Raw genomic sequence first — 14854 nt, 5'->3', positions numbered from 1 at the left:
TCTAAAATAAGCCAGAAAGCAGCAACACAAATATGAAGAATCACCCTGGAACCAATTTGCTGCAGAAACCATTTTGTGAAAATGCTTCAAAAATCCAGCATTTTCAACAGTTTCACAGGCAGTTTATTCCAAAAAAGAGATACTGTATGCTAGCATTATCTGCTGATATTTCAGAAGGGGCAGGCATGAGAATATCATCTCTAACAACTAGCTCTTGAACAGAAAAACTAATTTTCACCTATCAAGAATCCTGTGAAGCCATAAAGTGACTGTTTGAAAGGGCTGAAGTCAGCCTCTCACTGAGATACAGGACGGTCTACAACAAGACAGAGGAAAAGGGCATAAATGTATCATTGGGATAAATGTATTTCAGCCTCTCTCAAGAGATGCAGCTAGCTACTTGGCACCCACCTAGTCCAAAAGAAGAGGGGCTTATTGGGTTCATTTCCTTAGTAGCGCTATACTTTCTTACACACTGAGCTCTGGGGAAGAAAATGCACCATGGTATTTGCAGAGCAATTAGCTACACCCTTTCAGAAAAGGCCAGCTTAGTTGAAAATAAATTCCTCCGGCTAATGTGACATATTGCTGCCACATTCAGACCTATTACCACAATGCTAACCAGTTTCAAGAGACGAAATCCTGTTCTGCTAGCCAAGGAAAGCATTGACCAAAATTTTAAATGTCATAATTATAGTGGTTATGAAGTCTTAGTGCAAGCCACATTCCAGGAATCAAAAGCAACAAAATAACCCAACTTTGCAGGTTTATAGCCAGAGGGCTGTGAGATACCTTCCGAGCAGCTTTCTCACACATTCCCTCGCTACAGAAGAATAGTGAGGGCTCAGCAGCCGCCCTCAGTCACAGATCAGTGAAGGAATACCCCTGAAGTCACCCCCCTGCCCCTTCCCCAAAACCCAAGTGACCAGGCTGACCTTGGCAAAGTCTCGTGAAATTTCTCTTCCTCGGCATCCATCACCTTCATCACTCCAGGTCACACTGCCATTCTAGGGGGAGAGAAAGAGAGAGATGAACGGGTGGAAGGACTGCATGGGGAAGGCTTGGGGGACAATTCCGGAAAGCTTGCAAATGTGTATTTATGGGCACAAACACACACAAAGGAAGACAGGTACTGGCTTAGACCAAAAAGACGAGAAAAAAAGAGGGACATTTGCGTGTTATTTACCACATGCGCTCCTGGAATCTCGGACACTCGGCTCAAAATGAAAAATGGTGTTTGGTCTTCCAGGTGAATACTGAAGGTAAGGGAAGTTCTTCTGCTCTAAGATATTTCCCACAGAAATGTATACACAAAAAAGTTGTCTTACACCAGGGAAAAGAAACACTAATGGAAAATTCTCAGCACCTTTAACAGCCACCTTCTTCCTTCTGCTAAACGTAAGCATGCTAACACCCCTGCAGCAGGTGCTTTGCTGCAGTGAGGTTCAACACCTGAATAAAGGGGCACTACTGTTGCTCTCCACTTCCACCTTCTTGCCAAGAAGCCGCTGGTGTTTTTCATCCCAAAGGCCGCTGGTGATAGGGGCAGGTGTTATCCGTGTATGCCTGCTCACACGGGGCTGTCATTCCTTCCTGTTCCCCAGCTGAAACAGAACTGCTCCCCTTCACTTTTGGAAATGTCCGTCTGCCCTCCCCTTACTTGTCCACAAAGCAAATCCAGAGTATGCCAAAGAGAAATAGGGAAATAAGGCAACCGGAACACTTCTTGCCAACCCAGCACCCCTAACTCCTGCAAGCTACTGAATCTGGATTTCCTGCACAGAAAGGTAAAGCTCAGCTTTGCTGGATTAGGATTTGTTTTGTTTCGGCATTGAAGGGACTGCACTAGTTAGGCCTATTCTGCTTGGTAAATCATCATCCCGAACTGATCGCCAGGACCGGACGCCGGCAAAATCAGCCTCTGGCTATCAGGCAGCACTGAGAACAGAAGGATGATCCTGGACCCCGTTCAGGCATCTTTAAACCACTAAGTTCATAGCGCTAAGGTACAGCCAGTGCTCCAGAGCCACTCACGCAGAGAGAGCAGCCCATTCCACCTGGCAAGGCGGCTCAGACCGTCCTCCGTCCCGAGTACAAACAGAAACGCACTGAAGACTAAAGGAGATTTCGGCATAAAAATACATGTTAATTAGAGAGGTGGTCCAATAACCGAAATCTTGGAGTCATCTGGTTGTGACAAATACATTGAATTACAAAGATGAATAGCTCTTGTCAAGGCCAGCCAAAGCTACATTTCCCCCTTTAAAAAACCCAGCAGTGAGCTGCCCTAATGCCTGCTGATTTAGTTTGAGCCAGTAATTCCTGCTGGAAAGTCAATTATCCAGTGAGTCCCATCAACTGAAAGATATTTAATGGGGGATTATTGCCACTTCTGTTATGTCAGCTGTTTATTACAGCAGATCAATTCCCAGTCCTCTCTAGGAAGAGATCTGAAGACCAGTTTTGTTCACAGGAGGATTCAATCTGGGTGTCCTTTGCTAGCAGAGATTAAAACACACAGGTTTTTTGCTAATTATGGTAACATCCAGCTGCTCCTAAAACCTCACTGATAAGGAGCCAGTTAGCTCAGATCAAACAACGTATGTGAATAATCAGAATAAAATACACAAGCCAGGCTCCTCAGAAGGCAACAATTATTTTGCATCCTCAACTTGATATTCTAAGGCAACAAGATTTTTAGAAGGCTGAGTCTTTTTTTTTGTGAAGTTCGTACTTAGTTATGAATTGAAGGGGCAAAACTGTCCATGGCATTAAAAAACTAAATTGGGTACTCCAAGAGGCAAAACACTTGCATTCATAAGGAACTTTGGTCACACTGAGAGCTTTATTCCGCTAGATGTGGAGACAGGGACAGGGAAGAGAAGGGACCTTAAACAAGGCAGCAATTCCCTATTGCCAGTGGGTTTGAACTTGATAAAAATTCAGGGAACAAAACTGTCCACAGGTTTGAAGACTCTTCAAAAGTTATTTTTCTTGTTTCCTCCAAAGAACTGTAATTAGAAATAAATCAGAGGATTGTTAAAGTTTGGTATGCCGAATAATAAGCAGAATGTATGTGCACTACTTTCCACATCTACATCTTGAGATGTTCAAGAGCGCAGAAGCAATGCTTCCCCCACATCTTACTAGGGAAAAGGAGATAAAAGCTAGCTGAACCCTTCATCACAGTGCTTCCCTCTACGTCCAAGGAGCCGGCAGAGATCAACATCACCTGGCATGACGAGAAATGATCTTAGCTGATAGAGACGGGGGTAGTATTAACGTTCCCTCTTGCGGTAGCTGGAAAGGTGGCCCCACAGTAAAGCCTTGAGGAGATAGATAAGGAGACCACACCTCACCCAGCTCTGGCGTAACTCTTCCGCAAGGCCGCTTTGAGACGATTCAGCTGCCTTCCCACCGACCCATTCCAGCGGCTCCGTACAGGCCATGATCTCCGGCAGACGAGGGCTAACACCTTCAGTCATTCCACCTGCCTCGAAAGCACACTGGGGACTGCGCCTGGTGAACCCCTGCAGCCACCAGGTTAAAAGCAGTTCTACCACAGCCTAGGCTCCTTTTAGGATAGGCTAGAAACGTCTTCAGGCCTCCCCACTGCAGGCCACCAGCGCTGCTTCTCGCTGCAGAGCCCCCACCCCACGCTGCACACTGGAGACATGAGGACAGAGAGCAATATTTTGGTTTTGATAGCAGAGTTCAGGAAGTCTCGGGCTAGCACAAAACGTCAGCTCAGCAGCCAGGGAATAAAGCCTTATTTATGCAGAGCGCAGGCACCGACAGACTCTTTCCCAGGCCTCGGCTTTGATCTTGACAGCCTGCCTATTCTGCACCCCAAAACCCCTGGGTCTGCGCCCAGACTGCAGGCAAAGCCACCAAATATTGGTGGCTGTTAGAACAGTCCTGCAACACGGCCCTAGATCTACAGTGGAAACCATCTCTGAAGTTCCAGCTGATCTCACGTAACAGTCACCCCCAGACTACTGCTAGCGATTCAAGCACAACTGAACAGCTACACGAGCGAGGAGCTTGCGGAGCTCCTCCGTGCAGGGTAAAAGGCATTTTACAGAGCAAGAGAGCTCAGAGGCAGCTTTGATATCAACCTTCCCTTCCTTTCCTCCTAGGAAAACAAAGTTACCCTACGCCGAGAAGCCCTGCTCTGTATGAACAGCAGGAACCTGAGAAATCAATATACCCTCCCAAGTCATTAAAAGACCTTTGTATAAGTCAGGCAATAGTAGCAGGAAGGAAAACACGCTGTTCAGAGAGGCAGGTCGTTCTCTGGGGAGAAACCCGCCTCTCCCTCCACCACTGCGCATCAAGGGAATTTACTGGTGTTAGACAAACAGCCATTTCCACAGCTCTTGCATTACCCCGGCCAGAATTTAGCTGAAGTTTCTTACAGAAAAAGCCACCAGCAGAAACACTGTCTCAGCTTGATGCTCCGAAGCCGAGCATTAGTAGGAAGGCAGAGAATTTGGGAAGGGATTCCTGCATTTGCAGGCCACCTCCGGAGCCCGGGAGCCTCCCCGGGTGCTGCTGACACACCTCGGAAACCATCAAAGCGCTCCCGGGACTGCCCCTCCCGAGAGGCTCTGGGCCTGACTTTAGAAGCAATTATATCTGGAGCTATTTTAGGATTACTCCCTAACCACCTGGAATATCTTATTAGAGGAAAGCTCAGATGTCCAGAGCAATTTTGGTTTCCAATCCCACATTCAAAAGCCAGAGTTTAACCCTTTCGTCAAAAACAAAGTCTTCAAGCAGATGGAAGAGGGAATGGCACTTTCCTGCCCCTTCCAATTTGTTCTTTTCAGGACAAAACCTTACCAATGAACAGCCTAAACTCATGTCCATAGACAGTTGTCACTCAAATATTACCACCTCAAATGGCTGTCACTCCCAGAGACTCGAGAAAATAACTAGTTTTCCTAAGGATCAAAACATCTAAACAAAAGTGGAGTTTTAAGGCCACCAAAGAAACATCTCAGTGTTGCCTTTTCCCATTACGCTTGCACAGATCATGGCAACAGTAGATATGAACATGGTATTGGTAAGAAATTGGAAATAATAACTCCAGTCCCTTTTACGGGCTGTTTCCTTCTCCCCTACCCCAGTTTCATACAGCTGTTTGAGAGGAACTCTGCTAAAACCTGAGCAGTTTTAATCAGGCGACAAAGCTGTACTCAAATGACAAACACTAAACTGGAGAGAACCCGCTGAAGTTTTGATAAGTGAAAGAAAGGAGAACGACTTCTGGCCTGAAATTCAAACTTGTTCTGCACCCACCTCTTCGCTGCAGGCCTGGAGTTTTGATAAAGGTTTCAGGCCGACGGAAACCTGCTGAAATCACCCACTAAGGCACTAGGCTAAACGTCGCGGTGAAAAAGCAAGCCCCTCCTCTACCCCATGGGTTAACTGAAAGCACCGAGTCAATGGAAAGGTACAGGGGCGGCAATTTCAGGATTATCACAGAATCCACCAAAATTCCTTTTGTGGGTAGAGTTAAGCCTTAGGAAGTGAAACAGATGCTATTATAAAGAAAACTGTTGTACTACAAAATGCTGATAAGATCAGGACTACTGCCCTGAGCTGCAAGTTCTCAGGCATGAAGAACCAAGTTATAATTACTGCGTACACGCTGCATGCTAAAACTTTACTGAAATTGGAATAAACCCTTCCCACTCTTACTGCTAACAGAGCTCAAGTCAATACCTACCGCTTCAAAGATGGGTTCTGAAAACATTTTAGTGATTTCAGGAATAGCAGGGAGGAGGGGGGAGAAAAGCAAGAAAGAGAATGGACTGAAATTAGCAGATTAATTACCTGTTTTTACAACGTTTCTTTTATGTGCTCCCATAACCTAGTGACTGAAGCATGAACACAGTTCTTTGCAAAACAAGAATCCACCTACACGTCCTTAAGCAAGCGCAGGACTCTTCGTGAATGTCTCCTATTCACAAATACTCAAAGGAATTAACTAAAATACAAGTGACAAGAAGATTTGTTCAGTGCTGTGTGGCTGTGGGAGGAGAAATTCTCACTGCCACATATGAGATGCTCAGATTTATCCTGAAGTGAGAATATATAAGAACACAACACATTCAAGCTCTTTCCACCTTCAGTCTTCACTGTTAGCTAGAATATCTGTAAATTGGCACTGAAGCAGACAAACTGCAACTACTCCTAAAGATAAATTTAGCACCTGAAACAAACCCAAAATAAGCCATACCTTGCCCAGGATATAAATGAGCAAAGAAACTGCTCCTTAGCTACATAACTCCAGATACAGCATGGTCACTGCAATATAACGTAGCCCTTATGAATCCTATGGAGTTACCTTGAGATGAAGATTTGGGGCAATTCTGTGATGTCTAATCTAAGCAGCTGCATTGGCTGCTGCCTTATCCCAGCAGGGCAGGGACATATGAGGGGTTGGAGTGCTCCTTCCTATTTACCAGCCAATTTGAGCGAGACTTAACTTTGTACACCTTTGAAGTCTCTCCACTCGTGTCAAACTTGGCTGACGTTATCTCCAAGGAACTCTTGGCTTGTTTGCAAAAGAGAGGAAAGAGACACCCGCATCCCCTTGGACATCACTACCTCATACGCTCACCTCTCTGAAGCCAGCCTAAGAACACTAAGTCTAGTACCACACGACCCAGAGGTGCTGAAGCTAGTAGGACACAAGTCCAAGGGATACTGTTTCTCCAGAGCATTTTGAATGGAGATGTCAGACTACTTCAAGGTTGGCTAAGGACAAACACGTTCTGTGCTAATTTATATGCACAGGTACATTTGCATTTTGGGCACATTAGCTACAAACACATACAAACCTCCAATTTTGTGTGTAGACACTGGAAGCTATGTAGATCTTCAGGCACCAGGTATGTGCATTTGCTTCCAAGATCCTTCTCTGCTCCCACCATTGATAACACATTTTAAGTTACAAATCACTACGAACTCCAAGTTAGTTGCTACAGCAGAAGCAGACTCCATAGGGATGAAGTCTTCATTTAACCAAACCTAAACTATGGATTTCAGGAGAAGCAGCAAATAGCAATTTAAGAAGTAAAATACCTTCTTATAGAAAATGGCTTTTACTAAACAAGAGGAAGAAACCAAATATTTCACACCAGCTGTTAGAGAAGAATTCTCTCATTATGTCAAAACAAGAAGGGGAAAAAAAACAAACAGTAAGTGACTTGCATTTGGAATTAAAAATCAAGCCATTGAATTGGGCCCTGGATATCCCATATAATTAGGAGGCAAAAAAAAATGCACTGTATGAAACAGGTTTTTTTTTGTTCCTGGGATCTTCACCCCCTCTGGATTAATGAGTATCTCCCGAGCAGTACCTTAATATGCACAACACTTGAGGCACATACTTAAGATTATGGAATCTCAACCACTCATTCCTAGACCCTAGAGCAAAAGCAAAGTAATTATTTTAAGCTGACCTACCTTAATAAACACTGTGACCTTTGTAAAAGTTTAGGTCAGGATTTTTAGAAGTCACTAGTGATTTCTAAGAAACTAACATGAGATATCCCTAAAAAACAGACCGTGCACCACTCTCTGAAAATCAGATACTTGCTTTATGGAGACTTACCTTGCTGTGTTTAAGAAGGCATTAAACATCAGCTGATGCCTGAAAACCTTGGCTTTATTCTTACATTCCACAAAGGAATGCAGGTACGAATGCGTGCGCTGTAATAACAGCTTTGCAAAATTACTCATGCTAGTACTGATCACCAGCCTCAGGTGGAAAAGGAATAGCTGAGAAAGCAGCACCAGAAAGACCCTGCCTGTGGTGCCGCCTTTGCTCTGCCCGGTAACCAAAGACATTGTCAAGCTATGTGAGAACCCACTACATGACAACCCACACCCAACCATTTGCTAAAAGCAACATTTTCACCCGCGGAATTAAAAGCTCATTTTTCTTTGGCGCAGGACAGGCAGTCCACAACGCCCTTTCTAGCAGGGCTGCGGGAGCCCTCGCCTGTCGGAGCCGTGATGGATTTACACAAGGTTCGAGCCGTACAAGCAGCGAGTGAACGAGCTGAGCACCCCCCCCTGCCCCAGCTCTTCTTTCGGGAGTGCAACTCCCCGACAAGCAACGACACTGCCTCGCTGTTTTGTGCTGACAGGATTCCCACCGCCCCTGTGTCATGAGCTGAGCCAGCTCTTTTGTCCGCCGGCTTGTTCTACAATTATTTACTTGGCTGTCCGGGACTGAATAGAACGGGGCTAGATCTCGGTGGTAGCTTTCACCTTTCAACCATCTTCCTATCACATACCTTCCAGGCAATCTTAACCTTACACTTTCAAGATATGTTTTCCCCCCTCAAGGATGCTACTTTTAGAAGAAAAATCCACCCTTGAAAGAAACAGAAGTGACTTTTTCTCCTCTTCTGCGAGCAACAGCCATCACGCATACCACAAATACTCCCAGATCAGATCTAGCTGGAAACGGCATATACCTACGGGTCATTAGCCTCCAGTCTCAACAGAAGCTAAAACAAAAATGACAAGTTCAGGAATCATTTGAGGAATTTACTGGAGAACATATGCACTTCTCCATCTGATCCAGGTTTTTCTACCAAAACAGACAAAACAAAACAAAACGCCCAGTACCTTTAAAGCATATATCTTAAATGGAAAAAATTCAGACAGTGCTTGCACATGGGCAGCGCGCTGCCATTTAGCTCACAGAATTATGTGGACAATCCACATTTGCATGCAATTTTTTGGGGCAGTCATGGCAGCTAACAGTTCTTGTCTGCCTGTCCACCTGCTTATTCCTACCTCCACGCAATCCCCCTGCTCACCAGCTCTGATCTCGTATACTGCAGTTAAATTTTTACTCTCTGGTATGCAGACTCCACTGGTGAATGCAAACAAGCTGATCTGCAATATTTACCCTACTCAAGGTGAATATACTTCACCAGCATCATTAATATTTTGCACCTCAATGTTGCCTTTTGAGCATGCCAAAGCACCTGAATAACTTTGTTCAGCAGCGTGACTACGCACATAAGCCAGGCCTTGCTGGGCCAGACCAGCAGTCCATCCCACCCAGTACTCCACTGTCATCAGTAGCATCCGGGGACAGTAGTTAGGGAAAACATGTGAACCCGCCCACTTTCCGCCATCCATTTTCCCTTCATACTTTCCCACCATCTAGAGGTGTTGTATTGGGACTGTTAGAGCACATCCCTGATATTCCTTTAAAATCCATTTATGAATTTGGTATTCACAAATTTGTCTAATCCCTTTCTGAGCCTGCTGATACTGTCTGCCTACCGACAGTGAGACTCAGCAGCAAGAAGAGGTTATTTTGAATTTTGCCTCCAAGTCAATCTTTGTGCACCTTGGTTTCCAGAATAAATTGGCCTGAAATCAGACTAAGTTAAGCTGCAACCTATTCCCCAAATACTTGAAGAATACTGCTGAAATGCAACAAAAGTGGGCCAAAGCAATTAGGTCAGCATTAGTGCACAGTGCATCAACCATAAAATAATTCTCTGGATAACATTTTTGATATTCCACATCCAAGATCAGATCTGGCATGTTTGCAGACATTTATCTTCCCAGAAGATGACAAACAGTCTAGGAATCAAGCCTATTAACTCAGTAAGTTTCACAGGACTCACAAGATAGGCAAGTATTGTAACGAAGCACAAGGACATGCTTGTTCACGCTGGAGCACTGGCCAAGCTAGAAATAAAAACAGCCAAAGACTTCATTTCTAAGTTTATGCTTTGGAAAGCAATCCCCTAACAACCAGAGTCCTGCCTGCTAGTCTACGCTCAGAGATTAGAAAGGGGAAGTTTTTTCTGTCGGTCACTATAATCCAGTAAATTCTGAAGCAATTTCTCCAGTGACTGTCACCTGACCAACGTACCCACCTCATTTCCCTACTACAGTTTGAGTAACTGCTCTTTCAAACCAAGCTGTCTTGAGAAACAAGCACAGAGAAGCACAGCAGCAACGGGCTGCCTGCTGAATCCCGTGCACCTGGCTTGCTTAGCCAGCATGCTTTACAGCACAAATGCCATCCACCTGGCAACCTGCAGAGATCCCTGCCACACGCATCAGCGTAGGAGCAAGAACTGACACCTGTTTGCAGGAGCTGCTGGGCAAGACCCTGCAGGAAGCATTAAACGGTACAGGAAAGGATACAGAGCTTGCTGAACTTTAAGAGTTCCTCCTCAAGGTGCTGCCCATGACAGCATAAAGCAGATTTTCTTACAAGTCCAACCAGCAGCTAGGGTTAATCTGCCCTAAGAGTGCTCATAGCAAACTTCCAAACATCTGTGCTTCACCAGCCACCAGTAAGCAGCTCCAGCCCTTTCACTTCGCAGGGTTTGCAAAGGGGTGGGGGGTGGTTGAAGGTGTGCTTTTGTCTATATAAAGTTTCTTAGCTCAAAGAACTCTGCTGTCTGAAGCAAAACCTAACTCTGTTCACACTCAGGCTACTTTCTGTAGAATAGGACAGTTATATCCAATTTGCTCGCTTAAACCACGTAGTCCTTGGGCCCAGTTTCAATACACATAAAAATGCTGCAAGTGTCCTTAAAATCTGTCCAAGTTAGCTCTGTAACAAAGCAGCACACAAGTGTTATATTAACGGAAATACCCACTTATGCCAAAACACAATTGAGAGAAGAATTCTTCATCCTCTGGCATTTATCCACAAGCAGTGGTAATTCTTCATTCAGACCAAGCATTAATCTCCTACCATAACCAAACGATAGCAAGTTAGCTCCTTCGCTCCCACTCACAAAATATAAAACGGCTCTCCTTATTCACAGGATCAGGGGCAGAACATGTAGTTGTCTCTGCCCATCCCCAGAACACCAAAAAAATCAGAAATCCACCCAAAAGTCACCGCAGCCAGGGGGTCTTACACAAAGAGGTTATAGTTGTGGGTGAAATAACTTGAGCGAGATGTTAGCAGGCAAGTGTCTGCACCAAAAATAAATACAGTATCAGCCTGCCCCATTCTGAATGGCTCAGCAGCAGTGAGACAGAAGACAAATGAGCCCGAATCACAGTCCTCCTCCTCTTCACAAAGGCTGCTACAGATTGGGGCTGAAAGGTTTTTTTTTCATCTGTTCTATCATTAGCTAGAAACCTGTACCAGTAAAGCAGCTGGAGTTCTTGTGAAATCTCCTTTTCTAAAAGGAGAACCTCAAAGAATGCACTGGGGAAGTATCGCCCTGCACATGCCCTTCCAAAGCACTCGCAGGCAGCCAGTGTTTAGAACAGGATACCGGGCTAAAGAAGTCCTCAGTCTGACTGAATATGGCCATTCTCACTTGGAAAGGAGCAACGTTAACACTGACCTGCTTGAGCTGCTCATCGAGTCTCCAGGTCTGACGCCCAGAAGGGGAACCAGAATGTGTTTGCTTAGTGTCTTTACCCTGTTCTTCTTTCCCCTGTTGTCCCCGCTGGTGCCCTGAAGCTGGAAGAGGATTAGAGGTAGAAGCCACTCTTTGGTTGTGATGGGTAACTTTGGGAGCATGAAAATATTTCAGAGCAGTGCAGGCGTCTTTTGCAGTCACATCAGCGCCATCCTCAAGCTCTCCACCTTCCAAACCCCCTTCCTCTTCCTCCTCTTCTTCCTCCTCTTCCTCATCCTCCTCTTCCTCTTCTGGCTCTGAATTCATGCTGCTCTGATCAAAAGCTCGCGTAGCCCCAGCTGCAGGTGGGCCTCTGGCCAAAGGACCAACAGCAGAGCCGCCCGAAGCCCTGCCAGATGTGGCTGCCAGAACAGCCTGCTGTACTGCCAGCTGCTGAGTATAGAGCAGCTGGGCTTCTCTCATCTGCCTCTGCTGTCTCTCCCTGGAATCCATCTGCAGCGGAGCTTGCTGCTTCTGCTGCTGCTTCTGCAGCTGCTCGACCACAGCTTCCAGCTTCATCCCGCGGTTTGCATGGCTGGGAAAAGAGGGGGGCGTTTTTGACTTTATCTGGCAGGGTTCAAGCCCCGACCTTGGGAGATCGGCAGAATCTGAAAGATAGACAAATATTTGTCTGTATGAATATAAAAAGCTTTCATCTTTTCCCCAGGAAGAGGATAAATAGAGTGCAATGCCAATACTCTTTCCTGTGCAGGAGACCGTGAAACAATCAGCTTCATGTTTAACAGCCTCAGGCTCAAACTTGCATTCAATTTTCAGACTGTTTAATTGTATTTTCAAGCTGAACACATTTGCTATAACCTCAGTTTCATATATCCCAAAGACAGCATATGAAATGCCTTTGTCCACTGTCCCAGCCATTCAATTTTGACCAAAGCCTTCCACATTTACTAAATAATTACTTCTGAGATATTGGATTTAACATTAAGGTTCTGGTTCTTCTGAAAACACTACCTTACAAGGAGACACCCAGGATGATAGCCTTGACTATATTTCTATTAAAAAATGTACAAGAGTTTATCACATATCAGTTGTCACTGTAAGTTATTTTGTGGTTTCATTATTTAAGTTCTTCATACATCTTTCTTAAAACCACATTTCTAACTATTATTTTTCCCAAGGAAAGTGAGAGAAGAGTTAAAAAAAGATCACCCTAGCCTGAAATGGAGGACTAAGCGCTGAGCAACTTCTGTCTCTGATTCCAAGAGTTGCCAGTGGATCTCAGACGCTGGCTGTGGTCTCCCTTTGATTTTCCCAGCCAAGGGACCCTGAGAGCTTTACTAGCACTCCATTTTGACTTGCAGCAAACCCAGGCTGAGCCAGCACTAGACTCCTCTTGAGCAAAGACTAACCGAACTGACTGCAGTCAGACACACAGTTCAGATCTGCAGCAATCCTAGAAAGATGACTATGCCTTTAATTCCCAAACATTAAAAATAGCATGTGTATTTTGGACTTTGTGTCACAAACTGGACTTGCTGACAAAGAAGGTCTTTCTCAGCTTCTGTTTTTTAATGCGAAAAGAAGCTTAAACAGATCTCACTTGCTGTCCTCAAGGTTCATTGATACCAAAATACAGTCAGTTTGGAGAAACAAAGGAAAGGCAAACTACAAACAAGCTAAGGAGCCTCCTTAGCCACCTCCCACCGCAGTGTTTACAATCAGCACTGTGTTATTCAAGCCAACCAAAACCAAGTACTTGAAAAAGACTATTTTGCTAACACAGGTTTTCAGAACAGATACATTTCTGTTCTAAAACAACAAATACCCTAACAAATCCCACCTTCAAAAGTGAAAGACAGCTTCCAGTATCCCCAGAGCAACTCAAAGGCTGCCTCTAACATATTAAAACAGTCTCTTCTACAAAGTGCCTGCCAAACTCAATGCCAAACAATGCCAAACTCATTTTTCCTTCTGCAAACTGTTTCCTGTGCTATCCAACTGCTCATCACCAAAATGAAAAGCCTCAGTGATATATTAACATTTTTATCTAACAGACAGAGATATAGCTTTAGCTTGCAAATGCAACAATATAAAGTGGATTAGGGGTTTGAATGTCAGGAGCAATAACGCATTACCTGGCAGCTGAAAAGAGTCTTATACTTGTTTCTAAGGCACAGTACACCATCTGGCCTAGTTCCACACGCACATTTCCAGTACAAGTAACGAGGAACTGGAACGCGTATTGCAATAGTAACCATAAACCACGTTGGGCATTAGGGAGCTTAGAGCACACATACGCAACTCCCACCACACACCTTATTGTGTATTGTTGCACCTGAAGCACGTTAAGGTGTCATCTATCATGCCTCGGGGATATTCAGCAGGGTGTGCGGTTAATACGTGCCTCAGGTACATTACAATAATAAATGACCTGATAGGTGGTTAACGTGTCAAGCAAACACACCTCGGGTGCAGTAACACCCTGGTATGCGGCCCCAGTGTATTTCCCAGAGTTCAGATACAATAACGCGTGACAGGTTATGGCAAGATTTATGCACGGCTCCTAAGCGTTCTGATTAGACCTGAACAAAAAGCTCGAGACCCTCCAGAGAGATGAATTTTGGGTACAGCAAACATACCCTCAGCAAGTATCAATGTCGTTGTGAAAAGACAGTCAATTTTACAGAGAGTTTTAAGTCAATAAAGAAACGTATTTCTCACAAAAATTAAATACATCACAATAGCAGGTTAGAGCTTAAGAAAACAACTGCATCTGAACTAGTAAGACAACAGTAATAGACCACTTGAAGTTTTAACATCCATTTTACTCTTCAGCATGGATATTTGCTTACTTTTTGCATTTCAATCAACCAAGGCAGTGAAAGGATTCAGTTTAACTTTCAGGTCCTCATACACCAGCCTTTGTGTGGATTTTAATCCCTGGGAGAGTAGTTTAATTAAAAAGCCACTCGTTTGAATTTTTAACTAGTTCTATTTGCAGTATCATCATAGTTCAGAAAACTCGTTCCTTTGCTTGAATAGAGCTTGAGCAATAAGAATAAGTTCTTGCTATGTAAAAGACATTTCCAAATGTAAACAACCTGAAAGAGTTAAAGTGTACAATTAGAAGTCAAGGCAAGCCTTCCTTCCAGCCATGAGGAAGGGAGAGGTTTTAGAAAGTAGTAAACAACACTGTTAATGTCCTCTGTTCTCAGAAAGGCTTCTCAACGCCCCGGCTGGTTTTCCCAGGGACCTTTAGTGCCCCCCAGCCACCACTTCGCATCCCCTCCTGCCCCCCAGCCCCTCTGACGTGACCCCCAAGCTCCCCGAGAAGTCATGTCTCAAGGAAGGGCTGCTCTATTCCACGGCCAGCCCTGCTCCCCGGTGGCGCCCCAAAACCGGCCCCGCTGCGGCCCACCAGGCCTCAAGCCCCCTGCCTGCCTCCTGGCAAGCCGGGACCAGCCCCTGCC

At 44.9% G+C, this 14854-nt stretch overlaps 1 protein-coding gene across 1 annotated transcript in view; it reads right to left on the bottom strand.

Moving 5' to 3' along the window:
- The window catches only part of ARID3B (AT-rich interaction domain 3B), a 41804-nt gene extending 27226 nt beyond the window's left edge, over positions 1 to 14578 (bottom strand). The window contains exons 1-3 of the mRNA XM_026068436.1: positions 14237 to 14578; positions 11367 to 12031; positions 936 to 1007 (exon numbers count right to left, since the gene is read on the bottom strand). Coding sequence (XP_025924221.1) covers positions 936 to 1007; positions 11367 to 11942 — 648 coding nt within the window. The 5' untranslated portion in view covers positions 11943 to 12031; positions 14237 to 14578. The remainder of the gene's footprint in view (positions 1 to 935; positions 1008 to 11366; positions 12032 to 14236) is intronic.
- Between the last annotated feature and the right edge of the window lie 276 nt (positions 14579 to 14854).

Source organism: Apteryx rowi, unplaced genomic scaffold, assembly GCF_003343035.1.
Source record: "Apteryx rowi isolate R43461 unplaced genomic scaffold, aptRow1 scaffold_27, whole genome shotgun sequence".
Classification (NCBI taxonomy): Eukaryota; Metazoa; Chordata; class Aves; order Apterygiformes; family Apterygidae; genus Apteryx; species Apteryx rowi.
Note: the sequence above shows the minus strand (reverse complement) of the source record. Positions and strands in the feature narration are given on the sequence as shown.